The following is a 15498-nucleotide window of genomic DNA, read 5'->3' as shown; positions in this document are numbered from 1 at the left end:
GGGGTAGCAGACTGGGAGTAAGAAGCCCAGACAAGGCGAAAACACTTCATCGTTTTTGAGACTCATTGGAGGTGGGGGACCCTCAGGGAGGTTAATATGGGAACTATGCAGAGGGGTCCCAGTTGAGCACGAGAGTCTCGCCAGCAAATTAGAGCAGCCCTCATCTGCTACACCGGAAGTGGCGAGGTGCGGATCTGAGGCCTTACTGGAGCGGAGAGGCGGTCGCCAGAGCTTCCAGGCCCGCCCCTTCAAACTCCGCCCCGCCTCGATCCCTCACCCCCCAGCCTGCTCCACACTCCCGCCTCCCGCCCGACGCTGCCTTATAAGGAGCCTCCAGCGGGCGTTCGGTTTGGCCCCGCCCCCTCTAGCCTCATGTCCTAATAAGGACATCTAGGGCATCCCGCAGCTAGGGGCGGGCGGGAGCGCGTCTCCAGGGTAACTGCGAAGTCTCCCTCCCCCTCGTCGTTGCTCTAGGAAACTCCGAAGCTCAAAAAAGGTGGAGCCAGCCTCCTCTCCAGGCAGGGCCGCTTGCGGGAGGCGGTTGAGCTGTGGCCCCCACCTGAGGCTCCCGGGAGCTCGGTTGGTGGGCGATGCGGCGGAAGGTCCCCGACTACAACCCCCGGCATGCTCTGCGACGTACCCCACTCTCGGGAGTCGCTCCCCGGGTCCTGAAGACCAGGCTTCTGGCTCTTCATTTCCACCCTTTATTCTGCATGTGGGATCAATGCCCCCAATTCTCTTGTTTGCGACCCTGTCTTCTCTTCCTGCAGAGTAAGAGGCCATGGCCTTTGTTCGAGGCCAAAGAAATATTCCCGGAGTCCCCCACCCCAGTTTCTTTTTTTTGAAGGTTATGCTCCCACAGAGCTTCTGTCTCAATTTCTGCGGATACTAATTAACCATATGCCTGGTTACCAACTCGAGAATGAGACTCAAGTTTGGTTTACTATCTATTTCCGCTTTTCACTGTTTAGTAAAAGGCACATAATCCTTGAATTGAATGCACAAATCCCTGTCCTCCCTTTATTACCTCATGATTTTGCCAAACACCCTAAAAACAAGTACAAATCTCTATTTTCAAAGATTTCCTTGTAGCCTTTCCCTTGTGTTGTTTTCTCTTGTTTTACTGACGTTGCATATGGCCTTTTCTTAATAGACAAGAGTGGCTTTACACGTGGAGGATGCTTAATGAATGTTTATTGGTTAGAAGGTGCCTTATACTTGCGATTCTCCGTGCTCTTAGGACTGGATTCCAGGCCAATGAATAGGTGCTTCAATTCGGAAAACAAAATGCTAACTCACTGAAAATTTTCAGACCAAAGGATCCAGATGGTGCCAAGATGGATCTTAGGAAAACCGTCTCCCTCCGAGGTAGAGAGCCGCGAAGTCTGGTCTCATTTTCAGGTCATATTACCCAACGCCGAGGCCTTCGCTCAGCTCCGAGCGTTTCCTGGGAAATTCGACCAACGGGTGCGCTCTCCGTGCCATAGCCCCGCCTCTCTCGGCTGTTTTGAACTACATTTCCCAGTATGCAACGTGGAGCCGGCAGGCCGTCAGGTGAAAAAGACTCTGTTACCCAGCGAGCCCGAAGACGGCGCAGGACCCTCGGACTTCATTTCCCGTCGGCCCGCGGGGGGAGCGCCGGAAGCCCGCCCCGCCCCTCATTGTGCGGCTCGTACTAAACGGAAGGGGCCGGGAGAGGCCGCGTTCAGTCGGATCCCGGCAGCAGCTGCAGCGGCTCTTGTCTTTTCTGGCTCTCCTTGCTATCTCCTTTTCTCTTCCGGAAACATGGTGAGCGGCAGGCCACGGCGCCGGAGGGGAGGCGGCTGCGAGTCGATCATCTGCGCGCGCTAAAGGGAACGGGGGAGCGACGTCGGCACCCCCTCCCCCAGCTCCCCGGGCGGGATGAGGGTCTCGTGCTGAGGGGCGGGCGGCGCCGGGACGCGCGTGCGCGCCCGCGGGCGCTGGTGAGGGCCGGCTTGGACGTCGCTCGTGCGCCCCCTGGACTCCCTTCCCCTCCCCCACCCCGCTGTTGCGCCCGCGCGGACAAGGGCCGTGGGGGAGGGGTCCAGGGCGCGCGCGCCCGTCCCTCGCTGAGCAGCCGGTGTCGCGCGCCGCGGCGGAGCCGAAGAGTCGGTTCACGGGGACGCGCTCGACGGGAGCACGCGGCATCCAAACCTGGCCCGGGGGCGGCGAAGGAAAAGCGCGCGAGCGATCTCGGCGCGCGCGCCCCACCCAAGGGCTGTTCCTGTCTCCGCGTCACCCTCCCCCTCAGGCGGGTTTGTCTCGAGAGCAGGTGGCAGGGATGCTCGCAAGGGGCGGGGGCGGCGCGGCTAGCGGGGATGCGGGGGGTGTCCGGGTCCGGGCGCAAGCGCCTGGGATTAGAGACTTGCACCGCGCAGCACAGAGCGGACACCGCGGAGATCACGGCCGTGCTCGGGAGCTAGCGAGCCCACAAGGCGAGCTGGGTTCGCAGAGTACACCCGGCTGAGGCTGGAACGGCGCTGTCGGCCGGCGCGTGCGCACACGGTCAGGCCTGGCTGCTGGGCCCGAAGCCGTGGACCAGCGGGGCTGTTGGCTTTCCCGGATGGGGCCTGAGGGTGGAGCCGAGTTTAGGGAAGTGACCCAGGCTGGCACCGCCCGGAAACCACCCCGTCCCCTGTGTTCGTCCCGAGGGCTACGAGAGCCGAAGGTTGGGTAACTTGTCCAGGCCCGCAGCGCAGGGGGCCGATAAGCTTGTCGGTAAGGGCGCTTCCTTAGGGTTGAGGCCCTGGAGGTGCTGCCTCCTCTAGGTTCGGGTTTTTTTCGGGGAGGGGGCTGTCTAGCCGATCTCCTTTCCCCGCCTACTCCGGAAGCGGCTCAATCACGTGGCCGGCTTCCTCTGCAGTTCCGGGAGCCGGGGCAGATTTCATCGTGGACAGTCTCACTCCCATTCCTGTCTAGGGTGGCCCCCAACAGGACCAGAATAGAAGTTTAAAGAGCCCTCACGGACCGTGGGCCCTTGAGTTTGGACTGCTAACTTCTGTCAGCGACCTTTGGGGCCTGCATTTTTTTCCGGAGAACAGGGAGTTGTCGGGTAGGGCCGTAATTAGGGGTTTGTTGTTCTTGCTTTGGTTTAGGAAAACTCCAGCAGAGAAAGGGATACCTTGTGTGATAACTGCGTTGAACAGTTCTGATGGGCTTGCTAGAACTGTTGAGCGCCGTTGGTGACCCATCTAGCGTTGTGGGTCGTGGTTCTCTATTAGAGATGACTGTGACCTGGTTGTCTGGGTCCCCTTCTACTCTCTGCGAAGTTCTGAGTCAGCACTGTGCAAAAGCTGAGACTGAGTACCGTGAGTCTGTACGTTCTTTTCACCGTGAGTCTGTACGTTCTTTTAATTCTGGGCTCACATCTTGGCCAAGACTTTGTTTTTCACAGGTCTTTAATCTAGCCTGCAGGATGTCTGGGTGGGGAGGAATGGTGTTGAATTATGTGATCGGAGGTCTCTTCTATGGCGGCTCTTCTGTGGTTGTGTCACATCTGATCCTTTGACAGTGGCTTGGGTGGGAAATCAGTGATACTTGTTTTGGGGAGGGCATTAATGAGCTCTTGGGGCTGAGGACTGCATTTGTTGACATCTAGACAGAGTTCCTAAGAAAGCAAAGGAGGGACTTCAGGGCACGTCCCAGAAACTTTTTCCTTATGAGGTGCGTGTGGCCCGTCCTCTAGGCCTCTGGCGTGGCTGTCTCTGATGGGGTCATCAAAGTGTTCAACGACATGAAGGTGCGTAAGTCGTCGACACCAGAGGAGGTGAAGAAGCGCAAGAAGGCGGTGCTCTTCTGCCTGAGCGAGGACAAGAAGAACATCGTCCTGGAGGAGGGCAAGGAGATCCTGGTAGGTGATGTGGGCCAGACTGTAGACGACCCCTACACCACCTTTGTCAAGATGCTGCCAGGCGAGGACTGCCGCTACGCCCTCTATGACGCAACCTATGAGACCAAGGAGAGCAAGAAGGAGGACCTGGTGTTCATCTTCTGGTGAGCTTCTCCTGCAGGCACCTTTTCCTGTCACCTGCCGTAGCTCCGCCCCAGCCCCCTTTCTCAGGACAGGAAGGTCTGTGGCTCCTTGTTAACCCAGAGGTGTGCGTTTCAGGGGAGGGTGTTGTAATAAAATGCCTGTCAGTGAGGAACATGATAAAAGTTTGAACGTTAGGGGCTAGCTCAGGGGTTTCTGGAAGTCCTGTATCACTTGAGGGCACTTGCTAGACTTGGAGGAGGGGGCTTTGCAGCAAGTTCTCTGATTCTGTTTCCCTCCAGGGCCCCTGAGTGTGCACCCCTTAAGAGCAAAATGATCTATGCCAGCTCCAAGGACGCCATCAAGAAGAAGCTGACGGGTAAGGGCCAGCGTTGGTGGTGCCATGTGCCCTTGCATTCAGGCCTTGGCTGCAGGGTGGGGTGGACCGCATGGTGGAGAGCCCTCTCTCTCTCTGTCTCCTTTTCATTGCCTGCTGGATGTAGTCTTATCCCTCCATCTGTTCTACTGGCTCCTTCCCAGCCGCAGCACACCCACCCCCGCCCCAGTACGCCTCCTCACAGACAATCCCCCTTCTCCTCCACAGGGATCAAGCATGAATTGCAAGCAAACTCCTACGAGGAGGTCAAGGACCGCTGCACCCTGGCAGAGAAGCTGGGGGGCAGCACCGTCATCTCTCTGGAGGGCAAGCCTTTGTGAGCCCCCTCCAGCCCCCTGCCTGGAGCATCTGGCAGCCCCAGACCTGCCCATGGGGGTTGCAGGCTGCCCCCTTCCTGCCAGACCGGAGGGGCTGGGGGGATCCCAGCAGGGGGAGGGCAGTCCCTTCACCCCAGTTGCCAAACAGCCCCCCCACCCCCTGGACCTTCCTCCTCCTCCTTCCTCCATCCCTGACGGTTCTGGCCTTCCCAAACCGCTTTTGATCTTCTGATTCCTCTTGGGTTGAAACAGACCAAGTTCCCCCCAGGAACCCCTGTTTGGGGGGGACCTGTATTTTTTTTAACGACACCCCAGTTCCCTCCTTGTTCCTTTTAAAATCTCTTCTTTTGATTATAATGGCCTTCATTATGCCTCCTAATTGCTCTCCCACACCTCCAGTTCTCCACTTTCTGCCTCCTGTCACTATCCTTAAATCCATTCTCCACAGTGCTGTCAACTGTTCGATATAAAAGATACTAAATTTTGTCACTTCCCCATCCTTCAGTGGCTCTCTAGCGACTTCAATATAAAATCCAAGTTCCTCAGTATGATGAAGAATAGAAGCTTCCTGATCCAGCCCCTTCCTCTTACTTATATCTTTCTACTATACTTGTTCCTTTAGTCACAAAGATTTTTGAGCTTTTATGCTATTTCCTTTACTGGAGATATTTTACTCCACATTTATTACAATTGGCCTATCCTTTAAGATATAGATCAAGAATCTCTTCCTCCAGAAAACAATCCTTAACCCCCCTTTTTCACCCATCGTAGACCTCCCCATCATATTTATCACATTGTGCTGTAAATACCTCTTTGCCTATTGTCTTTTCCACTGGTGGCTTTCAAACTTTATTGCCCCAGACCTAAATAGTAAAAAATACATTTTTTATCACAACCCCAGTACACACTGAAGTAAAAACTTCATGAAGCAATACCAAACTTTATTACATGCAACATACTCTGGTATTTACTATTCTGTACTATTCTATATATTTTTTTTTCTAATTCTATTTTCAACATTCTGAATTGATTTCACGACCCATACTTTAAAAATGCTGCAGTAGCGGCTCTTGTCTTTTCTGTCTCTCCTTGCTCTCTCCTTCTCTCTTCCAGAAACATGGCCTCTGGTGTGGCTGTCTCTGATGGGGCCATCAAAGTGTTCAATGACATGAAGGTGCGTAAGTCGTCGACACCAGAGGAGGTGAAGAAGCGCAAGAAGGCGGTGCTCTTCTGCCTGAGTGAGGACAAGAACATCATCCTGGAGGAGGGCAAGGAGATCCTGGTAGGTGATGTGGGCCAGACTCGAGATGACCCCTACGCCACCTTTGTCAAGAGGCTGCCAGACAAGGACTGCCGCTACGCCCTCTATGACGCAACCTATGAGACCAAGGAGAGCAAGAAGGAGGACCTGGTGTTCATCTTCTGGTGAGCTTCTCCTGCAGGCACCTTTTCCTGTCACCTGCCGTAGCTCCGCCCCAGCCCCCTTTCTCAGGACAGGAAGGTCTGTGGCTCCTTGTTAACCCAGAGGTGTGCGTTTCAGGGGAGGGTGTTGTAATAAAATGCCTGTCAGTGAGGAACATGATAAAAGTTTGAACGTTAGGGGCTAGCTCAGGGGTTTCTGGAAGTCCTGTATCACTTGAGGGCACTTGCTAGACTTGGAGGAGGGGGCTTTGCAGCAAGTTCTCTGATTCTGTTTCCCTCCAGGGCCCCTGAGTGTGCACCCCTTAAGAGCAAAATGATCTATGCCAGCTCCAAGGACGCCATCAAGAAGAAGCTGACGGGTAAGGGCCAGCGTTGGTGGTGCCATGTGCCCTTGCATTCAGGCCTTGGCTGCAGGGTGGGGTGGACCGCATGGTGGAGAGCCCTCTCTCTCTCTGTCTCCTTTTCATTGCCTGCTGGATGTAGTCTTATCCCTCCATCTGTTCTACTGGCTCCTTCCCAGCCGCAGCACACCCACCCCCGCCCCAGTACGCCTCCTCACAGACAATCCCCCTTCTCCTCCACAGGGATCAAGCATGAATTGCAAGCAAACTCCTACGAGGAGGTCAAGGACCGCTGCACCCTGGCAGAGAAGCTGGGGGGCAGCACCGTCATCTCTCTGGAGGGCAAGCCTTTGTGAGCCCCCTCCAGCCCCCTGCCTGGAGCATCTGGCAGCCCCAGACCTGCCCATGGGGGTTGCAGGCTGCCCCCTTCCTGCCAGACCGGAGGGGCTGGGGGGATCCCAGCAGGGGGAGGGCAGTCCCTTCACCCCAGTTGCCAAACAGCCCCCCCACCCCCTGGACCTTCCTCCTCCTCCTTCCTCCATCCCTGACGGTTCTGGCCTTCCCAAACCGCTTTTGATCTTCTGATTCCTCTTGGGTTGAAACAGACCAAGTTCCCCCCAGGAACCCCTGTTTGGGGGGGACCTGTATTTTTTTTAACGACACCCCAGTTCCCTCCTTGTTCCTCCCTTTTCCCATGCTGCCAACTTCTAACCGCAGTAGTGACTCTGTGCTTGTCTGTTTAGTTCTGTGTATAAATGGAATGTTGTGGAGATGACCCCTCCCTGCGCCGCCTGGTTCCCCTCTCCCTTGCCCCTGGTCACAGCCACTCATGGAAGCAGGACCAGTAAGCGACCCTCAATTAAAAACATAAAAAACAAAAAAAAACCACAACAATAAAAAGGCTCACTAATGGGATGTTTGTTTCGAGGTTGGGGCCCAGGGGACCTTGGGGGGTGGGTAGGCTGGGAGAATGAACAGCATCTCTTCCCTAACCCTACCTCCAGCCAGCCCCACACACCCTCAATTGGCCCCAGTGACTAGCTGAGCCTCCTTTCTGATAGTTCCCTCTCTATATCCTGGTGTCGTAGTTGGCACCAGCCTGGCTGTCTGGAAGGTAGCTGAGCCAGGGTGTGTCTGCTACTGGCTGCAGGAGTTCCTTGAACAGAGGGGCTTAATCCCTGAACTGGCTTCTTCTGTTGCCTTGACCCAGGTGGGCAGCAGGACAGTGAGGCCCATTCTTAGTCCCTTGCAGTCTTGCCCAGATGTCGCCCCCGAGACTGCAAGTCACCGGTTGCTTCTTGAGCTTTTTCTCCACGTTCAGTATTTGGTCTTTGCTCTGCCCTCTTCCCTGGATGGCTGACTCATTTATGAGGGCTGGGTCCGGTGGCTGCTGTGAGTCAGAAGCCAGGTTGAGTCTTTGGTCTTCTGCAGATGTGGCTGGGGTCCGGGGCGGGGCCAGCCAGGTGGAGTCCAGGACTTCAGACCCAGGTGTCTTGGGCTCCACCTTCCTGTGTTTAACCAAGAGGGTGTTGGCTGGAGCCCCACGCTTCTTGCTGGCATTGCTGTGGGCTCTTTCCAGCCTATCCTTTGGGTTTTCACCTTCCCCGCAGGTAAAGGTGGAAGTGTTGCCCTATGGGTGGTGGTGATGGAGGAATTTATACCCTGCCCCCCACCCCCGCAATCAACTAAAAAAAAGCCTCCTGGAGTTAAAGAGTTGGTTCCTTAGTTCCTTGGAGCTTGCGGGTATTTCTGGTAGGGAGGCAGGAAGGGGTAGTTCCATTTTACTGATTAGGAAATGGGTGTAGAGGATTTATAATTCGTTTTATGTGTGGTCTGTGCCAGGGTTTATGGGGGTGGTGGCACGCCATGAAGACTGCTCCTGGATTCCAAGTTCTGGGTCTTGTACCTTCCCACAGAGTACTACCGGTGCTCTGAAAAGTGGCTGAAGACACTGCAGGGGTGTCCCCCCCGTGTTCCCCCAGGATCTGGTCTCTACCATGGGCCCCAACAGAGGATGTACTTGGTGGGCCCTCCACTGGGAAGGCAGGACAAGCAAGCCTCCTTGCTACAGAACCAGGCTTTTTATTTGTGAACAAGCTGGAAACAAATGAACTCTGGGGCTAGAGGTGGGTTGAGGCTGCCCCATAGCCTCTGGGGAGGGAGGTCAGGGCCCCTGGGTTTCCCCAGGTTAGGGCTCTGCTTACCTGTGGCCAAGTGTGGTGCCCATGCTGCCCTATCTTGCAGGGCCTGGCACCTTGGGGTAGGGGTAGGCCTTGCCCCGAGAAGTCACGGGGCATGGTGAGCAGCTCCTGGGGTGGGGAAGGAGGCATCTTGCTGGGGTGGGAGGTCTGGGGGGACTCTGGTGGCTCTAAGGTTCCCCCTTGAGGATGACAAGGGTGTTCCGGAGAAGCAGGGTGCTGGCCTGCAGAGGAGAGATTCTTGATGTCTCCCATCTGCTGCTACCCTCTCTGTTACCCCACCTTGGATAGCTCCTCTGTCCCCATCCCTGCGGTCGGCAATAACAGCTACCGTTTATTGAGGCCTAACTACCAATGACAGAAGGGAACGGTCCTGATCCAAGATGGGGAACTGTGGCCCTGAACAGCTGGGGCTGCTCCCGGCAGCCTAACCTCCCCCCGCAGCTCCACCGCACCACCCATGCACCGAAACACTTGATAAGAGCCTAGAGGCCCAGGGGTGGGAAGCCAGGAAAGCAGCAAGAAGGCTCGGTGAGGCTGGAGGGCTCACCTTAGCGTGTTTGAGCTCCAGCTCCGCCAGCTCGATGAGGTTCTTGCGGAAGGAAGAGACGCGGCGGAATCTGAAGTCCATGAGCTCTGGAGAAGAGAGGAATGGGGACCCCGGCAGAGTCAGCAGTGCAGTGGCAGGGGCTCCAGGGCCGTGGGGCTTACCCTGCTTGGCTGAGTCGGAGAGGCGTTCGAAGCGCTGGCAGCACAGCTGCTGGTGGCTCTCGGCGGTCCGCACCTCCCGGTTCCTGGTGCGGGCCTTGTCCAGTGCCTTGTTGGCGTTCTCATAGTCTGCCAGCGCCCGCAGCCGCCGGTACAGCAGGTCCTGGGGCCGGCAGGGGCACAGGATCCCTGGCCCACGGCCCTTGCCTGCCTGCCCGCCCTCCCTGGTGGCTCTAGCCCTGAGGTCTGCTCTGGGGCCACCCCTCACCTTGGCTGCCTGTGAGTCGCGCACGTAGTACCTCAGCATGTCCGACAGCTTCAGGTCCTCGTCAGAAGCCACTCGGCCCTCCACTTTCTGAATCAGGAAAGTGGAGGCTGGGGAGGGAGCTGGTGGGGGGCAGCTAAGGACTGGGGGTGCTGCTGTTCTTCTAAATACCAAGTAGGGTCACTTGATAACCACACTATGTCAAGCCCTGAGGTTCAGGGGAGCAGGCCAGGGAAGGCTTCACAGAGGAGGTGGCATCTGATCTGGATCTTGGGGGTTGAGTAGGGCTTAGACAACAGCCAAAGGCTTTACAGGTGTGCAAGCCTGGTATGTTTTCAGGGAACCATAAGTTCAGGGGGGCACTTGGGCAGCAGTGGGCCAGATCACAACAGGCTTAAGATGCAAGCTAGGGACTCTGGGCTTTGTGTCTTGGGTAGTTTCTAGGAGGGATAGGGTCACTGAAGGGCCCTGAGCAGGGAAGAGATGGGGTCCAATGGACATTTTAGGAAGACTGGCACACTCTGGTGACTTTCTTGGAGAGGCGTTCAGGAGGAGTGTGTCTGGGGCAGGATGCTGGCAGCACAGAACAGTCTGCCAGAGGCACGTGGCACATCCTTGTAAGTGCCTCGCCAAGCCCACTTCCCACCTCCTCCCCCATCACCACACACCCACACTTGAGGCTGGATCCCTGTCTCCACTCCATCTCTTATTAAACTAGTCTGCAGAGTGCGTCCAGGGCTCACTGAGCCCAAGTTATCACTGAACATTCCAAAATGACCCTGGAGCTTTCCCCTCTCCTGGGACACTCTCTTCCCTGCAAAGGATCATTGGGTGGCCTTTCAACACGGAAGGCAGTACTCACCCTTAATCGTTCAAAGAGCTCTGCCAATTTGAGGAAGCTCCTAGGAGGTGGTGGGGAGGAGTTAGGGCAGGGGTCTTAGGGGTTGCTTAAAGCTTCCCTGCCCTTAGGTCCCCCTTGGGGAACCCTCCCTCTCTTTCTCTCCCAAAGCCCAAGAGGAGCTTCTGCATCTCCCACTAGAGCTGATAGTAGGCTTCCATGGAGTGACCCCTCATGGACAGACACAGTATTACAGGCAAAGAAAGAGGGCAGAGGGGCAAGAGGGAGTCCTCACGTCTTTAGCTGGTTGACTTCCTGTGTTCCCAGACTGCTCAGTGCAGCTGAGATAGGGATATAATCATCTGCCAGGCCTGTTGGGGAAGAGCCGTCTATCAGAGCCCCTTGGTCTGCACATCAAGCCCCACCCCTGGTGTTTGTGGCCACCGACAGACACAGGGCATTTCCTGCTCTCTCCTCTCCCCTGGGGAGTAAGGCCACTGGGGAGAATCCAGGGCCCCTGGGCCCCGGCGTACACTTGTGAGAGTGCATGACCCGGTCTGCCCGAAGGCAGGCGTCCCGGATGCGGGTGTGGTACTCCAGCAGGAAGGTCCTCTCGTGCTCGAAGAAGTCATCCACCTCCTAAGGGAGCCAGACAGGACCCACTCACACTGAGTCACCAGGAGCAGCGCAGCCTCGGGCTCCCGGGCGTGACACAATCTCCCTCTAGGCAGGGCCCCATCAGTGGCTTCCCTCCCACAGGCACCCAGGGTCTCAATCCTTGCTGGGGACTTGAGGCCCTGGGTTGAATCCAGAGAGAGGGCCCCCCAAGTCACCTTGAGCCCTGACATGCCAGTGATGAGGGCTTCATCTGCAGACTTCACAATATTCCTCAGAAACCCCCCAAGGAGCTCCTTCCTGTTCTTTCCTCGGACACTCAGCTGAGGCACACGTGGGGAGGGTGAGACGTCGGGGTGGGCATTTGCACCTCCCACCCCGGGCATATACCACTCGCCGAGCTGATGAGACAGACGCCTAAGCCCACTTAGAGCCTTGCCCCCCCACCCCCAGGGGGGACCCCAGCTCTGTGGCCCAGCTCACATCCTGGCCATATTCCAAAAAGACAAAGAAGTTGTGGTCTCGACGCAGGGTGGGGTGGGCCGCCAGGCGCTGCAGAAAGACTTCATGCATTGCAACTGTCTTCTTAAAGATGGCCAGATACTCCCTGCAGAGGATGGCAGGCAGCTTGTGGGCCCTCCCTGGCTCCTTCCCCCCTCCTGCCCCCTCCCCCCTCGGCAGCCCTGGAGCGAGGAGCAGGGTCCTAAACATCCACAGGGGACAGGCAGGGGAGAAACCCTGGGGCTGTCAGGAGAGGCTGGGCTGGGGCTTTGTCACAGACAGGAAAGGGAGGCGGCACTCACGCTTCCAGCTCCTCCTTCATTTTGGCGAACTCTTCCCGCGTGACAGAGCTGTCTCCCTCACCCAACTTCTGCAGTTTTTCCCTTGAAGCCTCAAAGTCTGGCCTTGGAGGGGCTGGGGGGATCTGCTCCAAGGAGGGACAGAGCTGGAAGTCCTCTCGTCGTTGAGAAGGCCGTCACCCGCACCCCGAAGCCTGGCCCGGCCTCCCGGCCTCCCCCGGGTGACCAGGCCGGCCCCTCCTCACAATGAGACCGGCGTACTCCTCGTTTTCCACGTAGGCATTATGCAGCCAGATGAACTCTTCATGATGTCGCACAACTGAGAACTCGGTCCGGGCGAAGTGAGGGACGCAGCTCTGGAAGCCGGGGAGCCTAGCTGAGGTGTCTTTCCTCCCCTTCCCAAACCCTACACCCACCAAGCTTCCTGGGCACCCACTTTTGGGCCTCCCCAATCCCACATCCCAGGGGAGGCCCAAGTTGGGGCTCATGCGTCCATGACCACCCTCAGGAGGGTGGACAGGGGATGGTAGGACTTGGGGCCTTAGGCAGGCAAAGGCTGTATGAGACTAGACACGATGCCCTCTTTCTCAGAGGGCCAGGGGCCAAGAGCCAGGTTGAGGAGCAGGGCCCAGAGGCTACGCGGGCATCTGCGTGCCAGCCTCCTGAAGCAGCCGTCTGAACCCCCCGCCCCACCCCCCACCCCGCTCCGGCGCAGCTCACCTTGGTTTGAACAGTGAATTTCACCTTGTCCCGCTCGCTGACGGCATCAGAGATCTCCACCTGTAAGGAGCTGTCTCCCTGCAGGTCCGCGGACATGGAGGAGGGCTGTGGGGGAAGGGAGGTCCCTGACATGACTGACCACGGCCCCCCCGCCCATCCTCGCCGCAGGCTTCTGGTCCTCCTGCAGAGCCCACCTCAGCAGCATTACTTCCACCACGCCCTGGGGTCGCCGGCTGTTCCCCGCCGCCTCCCGAGGGATCCTGATAAGTCACTGCTCAGGGAAGCACGATGCCACTTTCCCACCCTGCCATCCTCTGAAGTAGGCAGAACTCTCCCCGTTTTATAGGCCTGGAAGCTGCGACCACCAGAGAGGTGAAATAACTTGGCCAAAATCACACAGCTGCAAAGTGGCAGGGCCAGATTTGAACAGTTTCTCGGTTCCAGACCCCATGCACTTCCTCAGTTACCTGCCCACCCCTTCTCAGCTGGTTACCTCAGGTACCTTTCACCAGGTGTAAAGTGAGCTGGATAAGACGGTCCCACCCCTTTTGAGGGGCTCCTGAGACCATTCCATTCACCACGTTTGGTGCCAAGAGGCACTGACTTGGAGGCCAAGCACTTGTATTTTTTCTCTAAGTGAAAAGATCCCTGAGGCACCAAGTTACTAGTTCATTCTGACACTGAGCTATCTCAACAAGCATTTATTGAACACCTGCTGTGTCCACACCATTGTGCCAAGAGGTACTAGGGAGAGAGGTAGAGGCTCAGAAGCCACTCTCCCTTCAAGCACTACCCACCAGTATATAAACTGACACCTGCCCACCTCTCACACCCAGAGGCCTCCCTCTCTCCTCTCACAGGCTTTAGCACTTATGTGGGACAGTGTGGGACCACTAGACTTCTAGCACCATAGATTAATTTTACCTGGCCTTGAGCCTCATATCAATGCAGTTACACAGTATATACTATTTTGTGTCCATGTTCTTTAGTGAGACCCATCTATGTCATTGAGTGCAGTGTTTCTTTTTCATTGCTGTGTAGTGTTCCATCATATGACCGTATCGTAGTTTATCCATTCCACTGTTGGTGGTCATTTGGATTATTTCAAGTTTGGGGCTATTATGAATAAAGCTGCCATGAACATTCTTGCATATATCTTTTGAGGGACCTAAGTACTCATTTCTGTTGGGTATGAGAATGGCTTGGTCAGAGGGTAGGCATGTGTTTAAAATGCTTTCATAGATACTGTCAAAGAGTTTTCCAAGGTGACTGTACTAATTCACACTCCCTCCAGCATTGAATGAAAGTTCCAGTTGCACCACACCCTTGCCAACACTTAGAACTGTTAGTCCTTTTAATTTTAGCCTTACTGGTGGAGGTACAGTAATACTGCATTGTGGGGACTTCCCTGGTGGTCCAGTAGTTAAGACTCCATGCTCCCAATGCAGGGGGCCCGGGTTCAATCCCTGGTCGGGGCACTAGATCCCGCATGCCACAACTAAAAGATCCCACATGCCGCAACTAAAAAAAAAAGATCCCACGTGTCACAACAAAGATCCCACGCGGCAACGAAGATCCCACGTGCCACGACTAAGACCAACACCACCAAATAAATAAATACATCTTTAAAAAAAATGGTGCATAGTGGCTTTAACTTGTATTCCCTGGTGAGAAATGACATTGAACACCATGTCATGTACCTATTAGACATTCAGCTATCTTCTTTTGTAAAGTGCCATTCAAGTCTTTTGCTCCTCCCTGCCATCCTCTTTTACAAATCAGATCATCTTTCTCTTATTGATTTGTAGGAACTCTTTAAATATCCTGGAGACAAGCCCTCTGTCAGTTATATGTTTTGCCAATATCTCCTACTCTATGGGTTGCCTTTTCACTCTCTTAATGGCTTATAATTTTACAAGCTCAACATATCAATCTTTTCTTTTGTGGTTTGTGTACTCTTGAAGAAGCACTCCTACCCCAAGGTCATGAAGATATTCTCCTATTGTTTTCTTCTAGAAATTAACAGTTTTAGGTCTATGATCCACTTTCATATATTTATATGTAGGTCTATGATCCATTTAATTCATTTCGTATGCAGTGTAAGGTATGGGTTGTGATTCATTTTTGCCCTATAAATAGCCAGTGATTTTAGCACTATTTGTTTAAAAACACTATTTTTTCACTATTGATTTGTTTTAGTGTACACCTTGGTAGAAAATCAATTGACCTCATAGGTGTGATCAGTTCTGTATTCTCTATTCTGTTCCACTGATCTATATACTTTTGATAATATCACAGTCTCTTGATTAGTGTAATTGACAGGCAACGTTGAAATCAGGTAGAATTAACTTTGTTCTTTTTCAAAATCATTTTGGCTATTGTAGGTCCTTTGCATTTCCACATAAATTTTAGAATCAGCTTGTCAATTTCTAACCCCAAAGAACTTTCTGGGATTTGATTGAGATTACATTGAATCTATAGATCAAATTGAGAAGGACAGACATTTTTACAATACTGAATCTTCCAATCCATGAACATGGAATATCTTTCCAGTGATTTAGGTCTTCTTTAATTTTTCTCAGTAATTTTAAATACATATATAAAAATTTATTTATTTGTTTGTTTATTTTTGGCTGCATTGGGTCTTGGTTGCTGTGTGCAGTTTTTCTCTGGTTGCGGCGAACGGGGGCTACTCTTTGTTGCGGTGCGCGGGCCTCAGTAGTTGTGGCTCGCGGGCTCTACAGCGCAGGCTCAGTAGTCGTGGTACACAGGCTTAGTCGCTTCGCCGCATGTGGGATCTTCCTGGACCAGGGCTCGAACCTGTGTCTCCTGCATTGGCAGGCATATTCTTAACCACTGCGCCACCAGGAAAGCCCAGATGTTTGT

At 54.7% G+C, this 15498-nt stretch overlaps 3 protein-coding genes across 7 annotated transcripts; 2 read left to right on the top strand and 1 right to left on the bottom strand.

Moving 5' to 3' along the window:
- Positions 1 to 1311: 1311 nt before the first annotated feature.
- Positions 1312 to 5037, top strand: LOC102977902 (cofilin-1). 2 transcript variants are annotated; one of them, XM_007128202.4, is made up of 4 exons: positions 1312 to 1788; positions 3707 to 4014; positions 4294 to 4370; positions 4596 to 5037. In XM_007128202.4, the coding sequence occupies exons 1-4, from the start codon at positions 1327 to 1329 to the stop codon at positions 4706 to 4708; spliced, it is 960 nt and encodes a 319-aa protein (XP_007128264.2). In that variant the 5' UTR covers positions 1312 to 1326; the 3' UTR covers positions 4709 to 5037. The 2 variants fall into 2 exon arrangements, with proteins under 2 accessions (XP_007128264.2, XP_007128263.2); XM_007128201.4 differs by lacking the exon at positions 1312 to 1788 and adding an exon at positions 3137 to 3337 and having other exon boundaries at positions 4596 to 5030.
- Positions 5038 to 5765: 728 nt separating this feature from the next.
- LOC112067442 (cofilin-1) lies at positions 5766 to 7383 on the top strand. Its single transcript, XM_024133314.1, has 3 exons — positions 5766 to 6130; positions 6410 to 6486; positions 6712 to 7383. Exons 1-3 carry the CDS (start codon positions 5823 to 5825, stop codon positions 6822 to 6824), a joined length of 498 nt encoding a protein of 165 aa, XP_023989082.1. The 5' UTR covers positions 5766 to 5822; the 3' UTR covers positions 6825 to 7383.
- A 150-nt stretch (positions 7384 to 7533) lies between these two features.
- Positions 7534 to 15471, bottom strand: SNX32 (sorting nexin 32). 4 transcript variants are annotated; one of them, XM_055082951.1, is made up of 13 exons: positions 12613 to 15471; positions 12138 to 12248; positions 11896 to 12017; positions 11576 to 11699; positions 11311 to 11415; positions 11011 to 11116; positions 10773 to 10848; positions 10502 to 10541; positions 9643 to 9729; positions 9378 to 9537; positions 9217 to 9302; positions 8673 to 8777; positions 7534 to 7976 (listed from the first exon to the last, which is right to left on the bottom strand). In XM_055082951.1, exons 1-13 carry the CDS (start codon positions 12742 to 12744, stop codon positions 7947 to 7949), a joined length of 1284 nt encoding a protein of 427 aa, XP_054938926.1. In that variant the 5' UTR covers positions 12745 to 15471; the 3' UTR covers positions 7534 to 7946. The 4 variants fall into 4 exon arrangements, with proteins under 4 accessions (XP_054938926.1, XP_028341177.1, XP_028341175.1 ...); XM_028485376.2 differs by lacking the exon at positions 7534 to 7976 and having other exon boundaries at positions 8736 to 8890; XM_028485374.2 differs by lacking the exon at positions 7534 to 7976 and having other exon boundaries at positions 8736 to 8890; positions 9217 to 9729.
- Between the last annotated feature and the right edge of the window lie 27 nt (positions 15472 to 15498).

Source organism: Physeter macrocephalus, unplaced genomic scaffold (genome assembly GCF_002837175.3).
Source record: "Physeter macrocephalus isolate SW-GA unplaced genomic scaffold, ASM283717v5 random_382, whole genome shotgun sequence".
Taxonomy (NCBI): Eukaryota; Metazoa; Chordata; class Mammalia; order Artiodactyla; family Physeteridae; genus Physeter; species Physeter macrocephalus.
The sequence above is the reverse complement of the archived record's forward strand: the minus strand, read 5'-3'. Positions and strand labels throughout refer to the sequence as shown.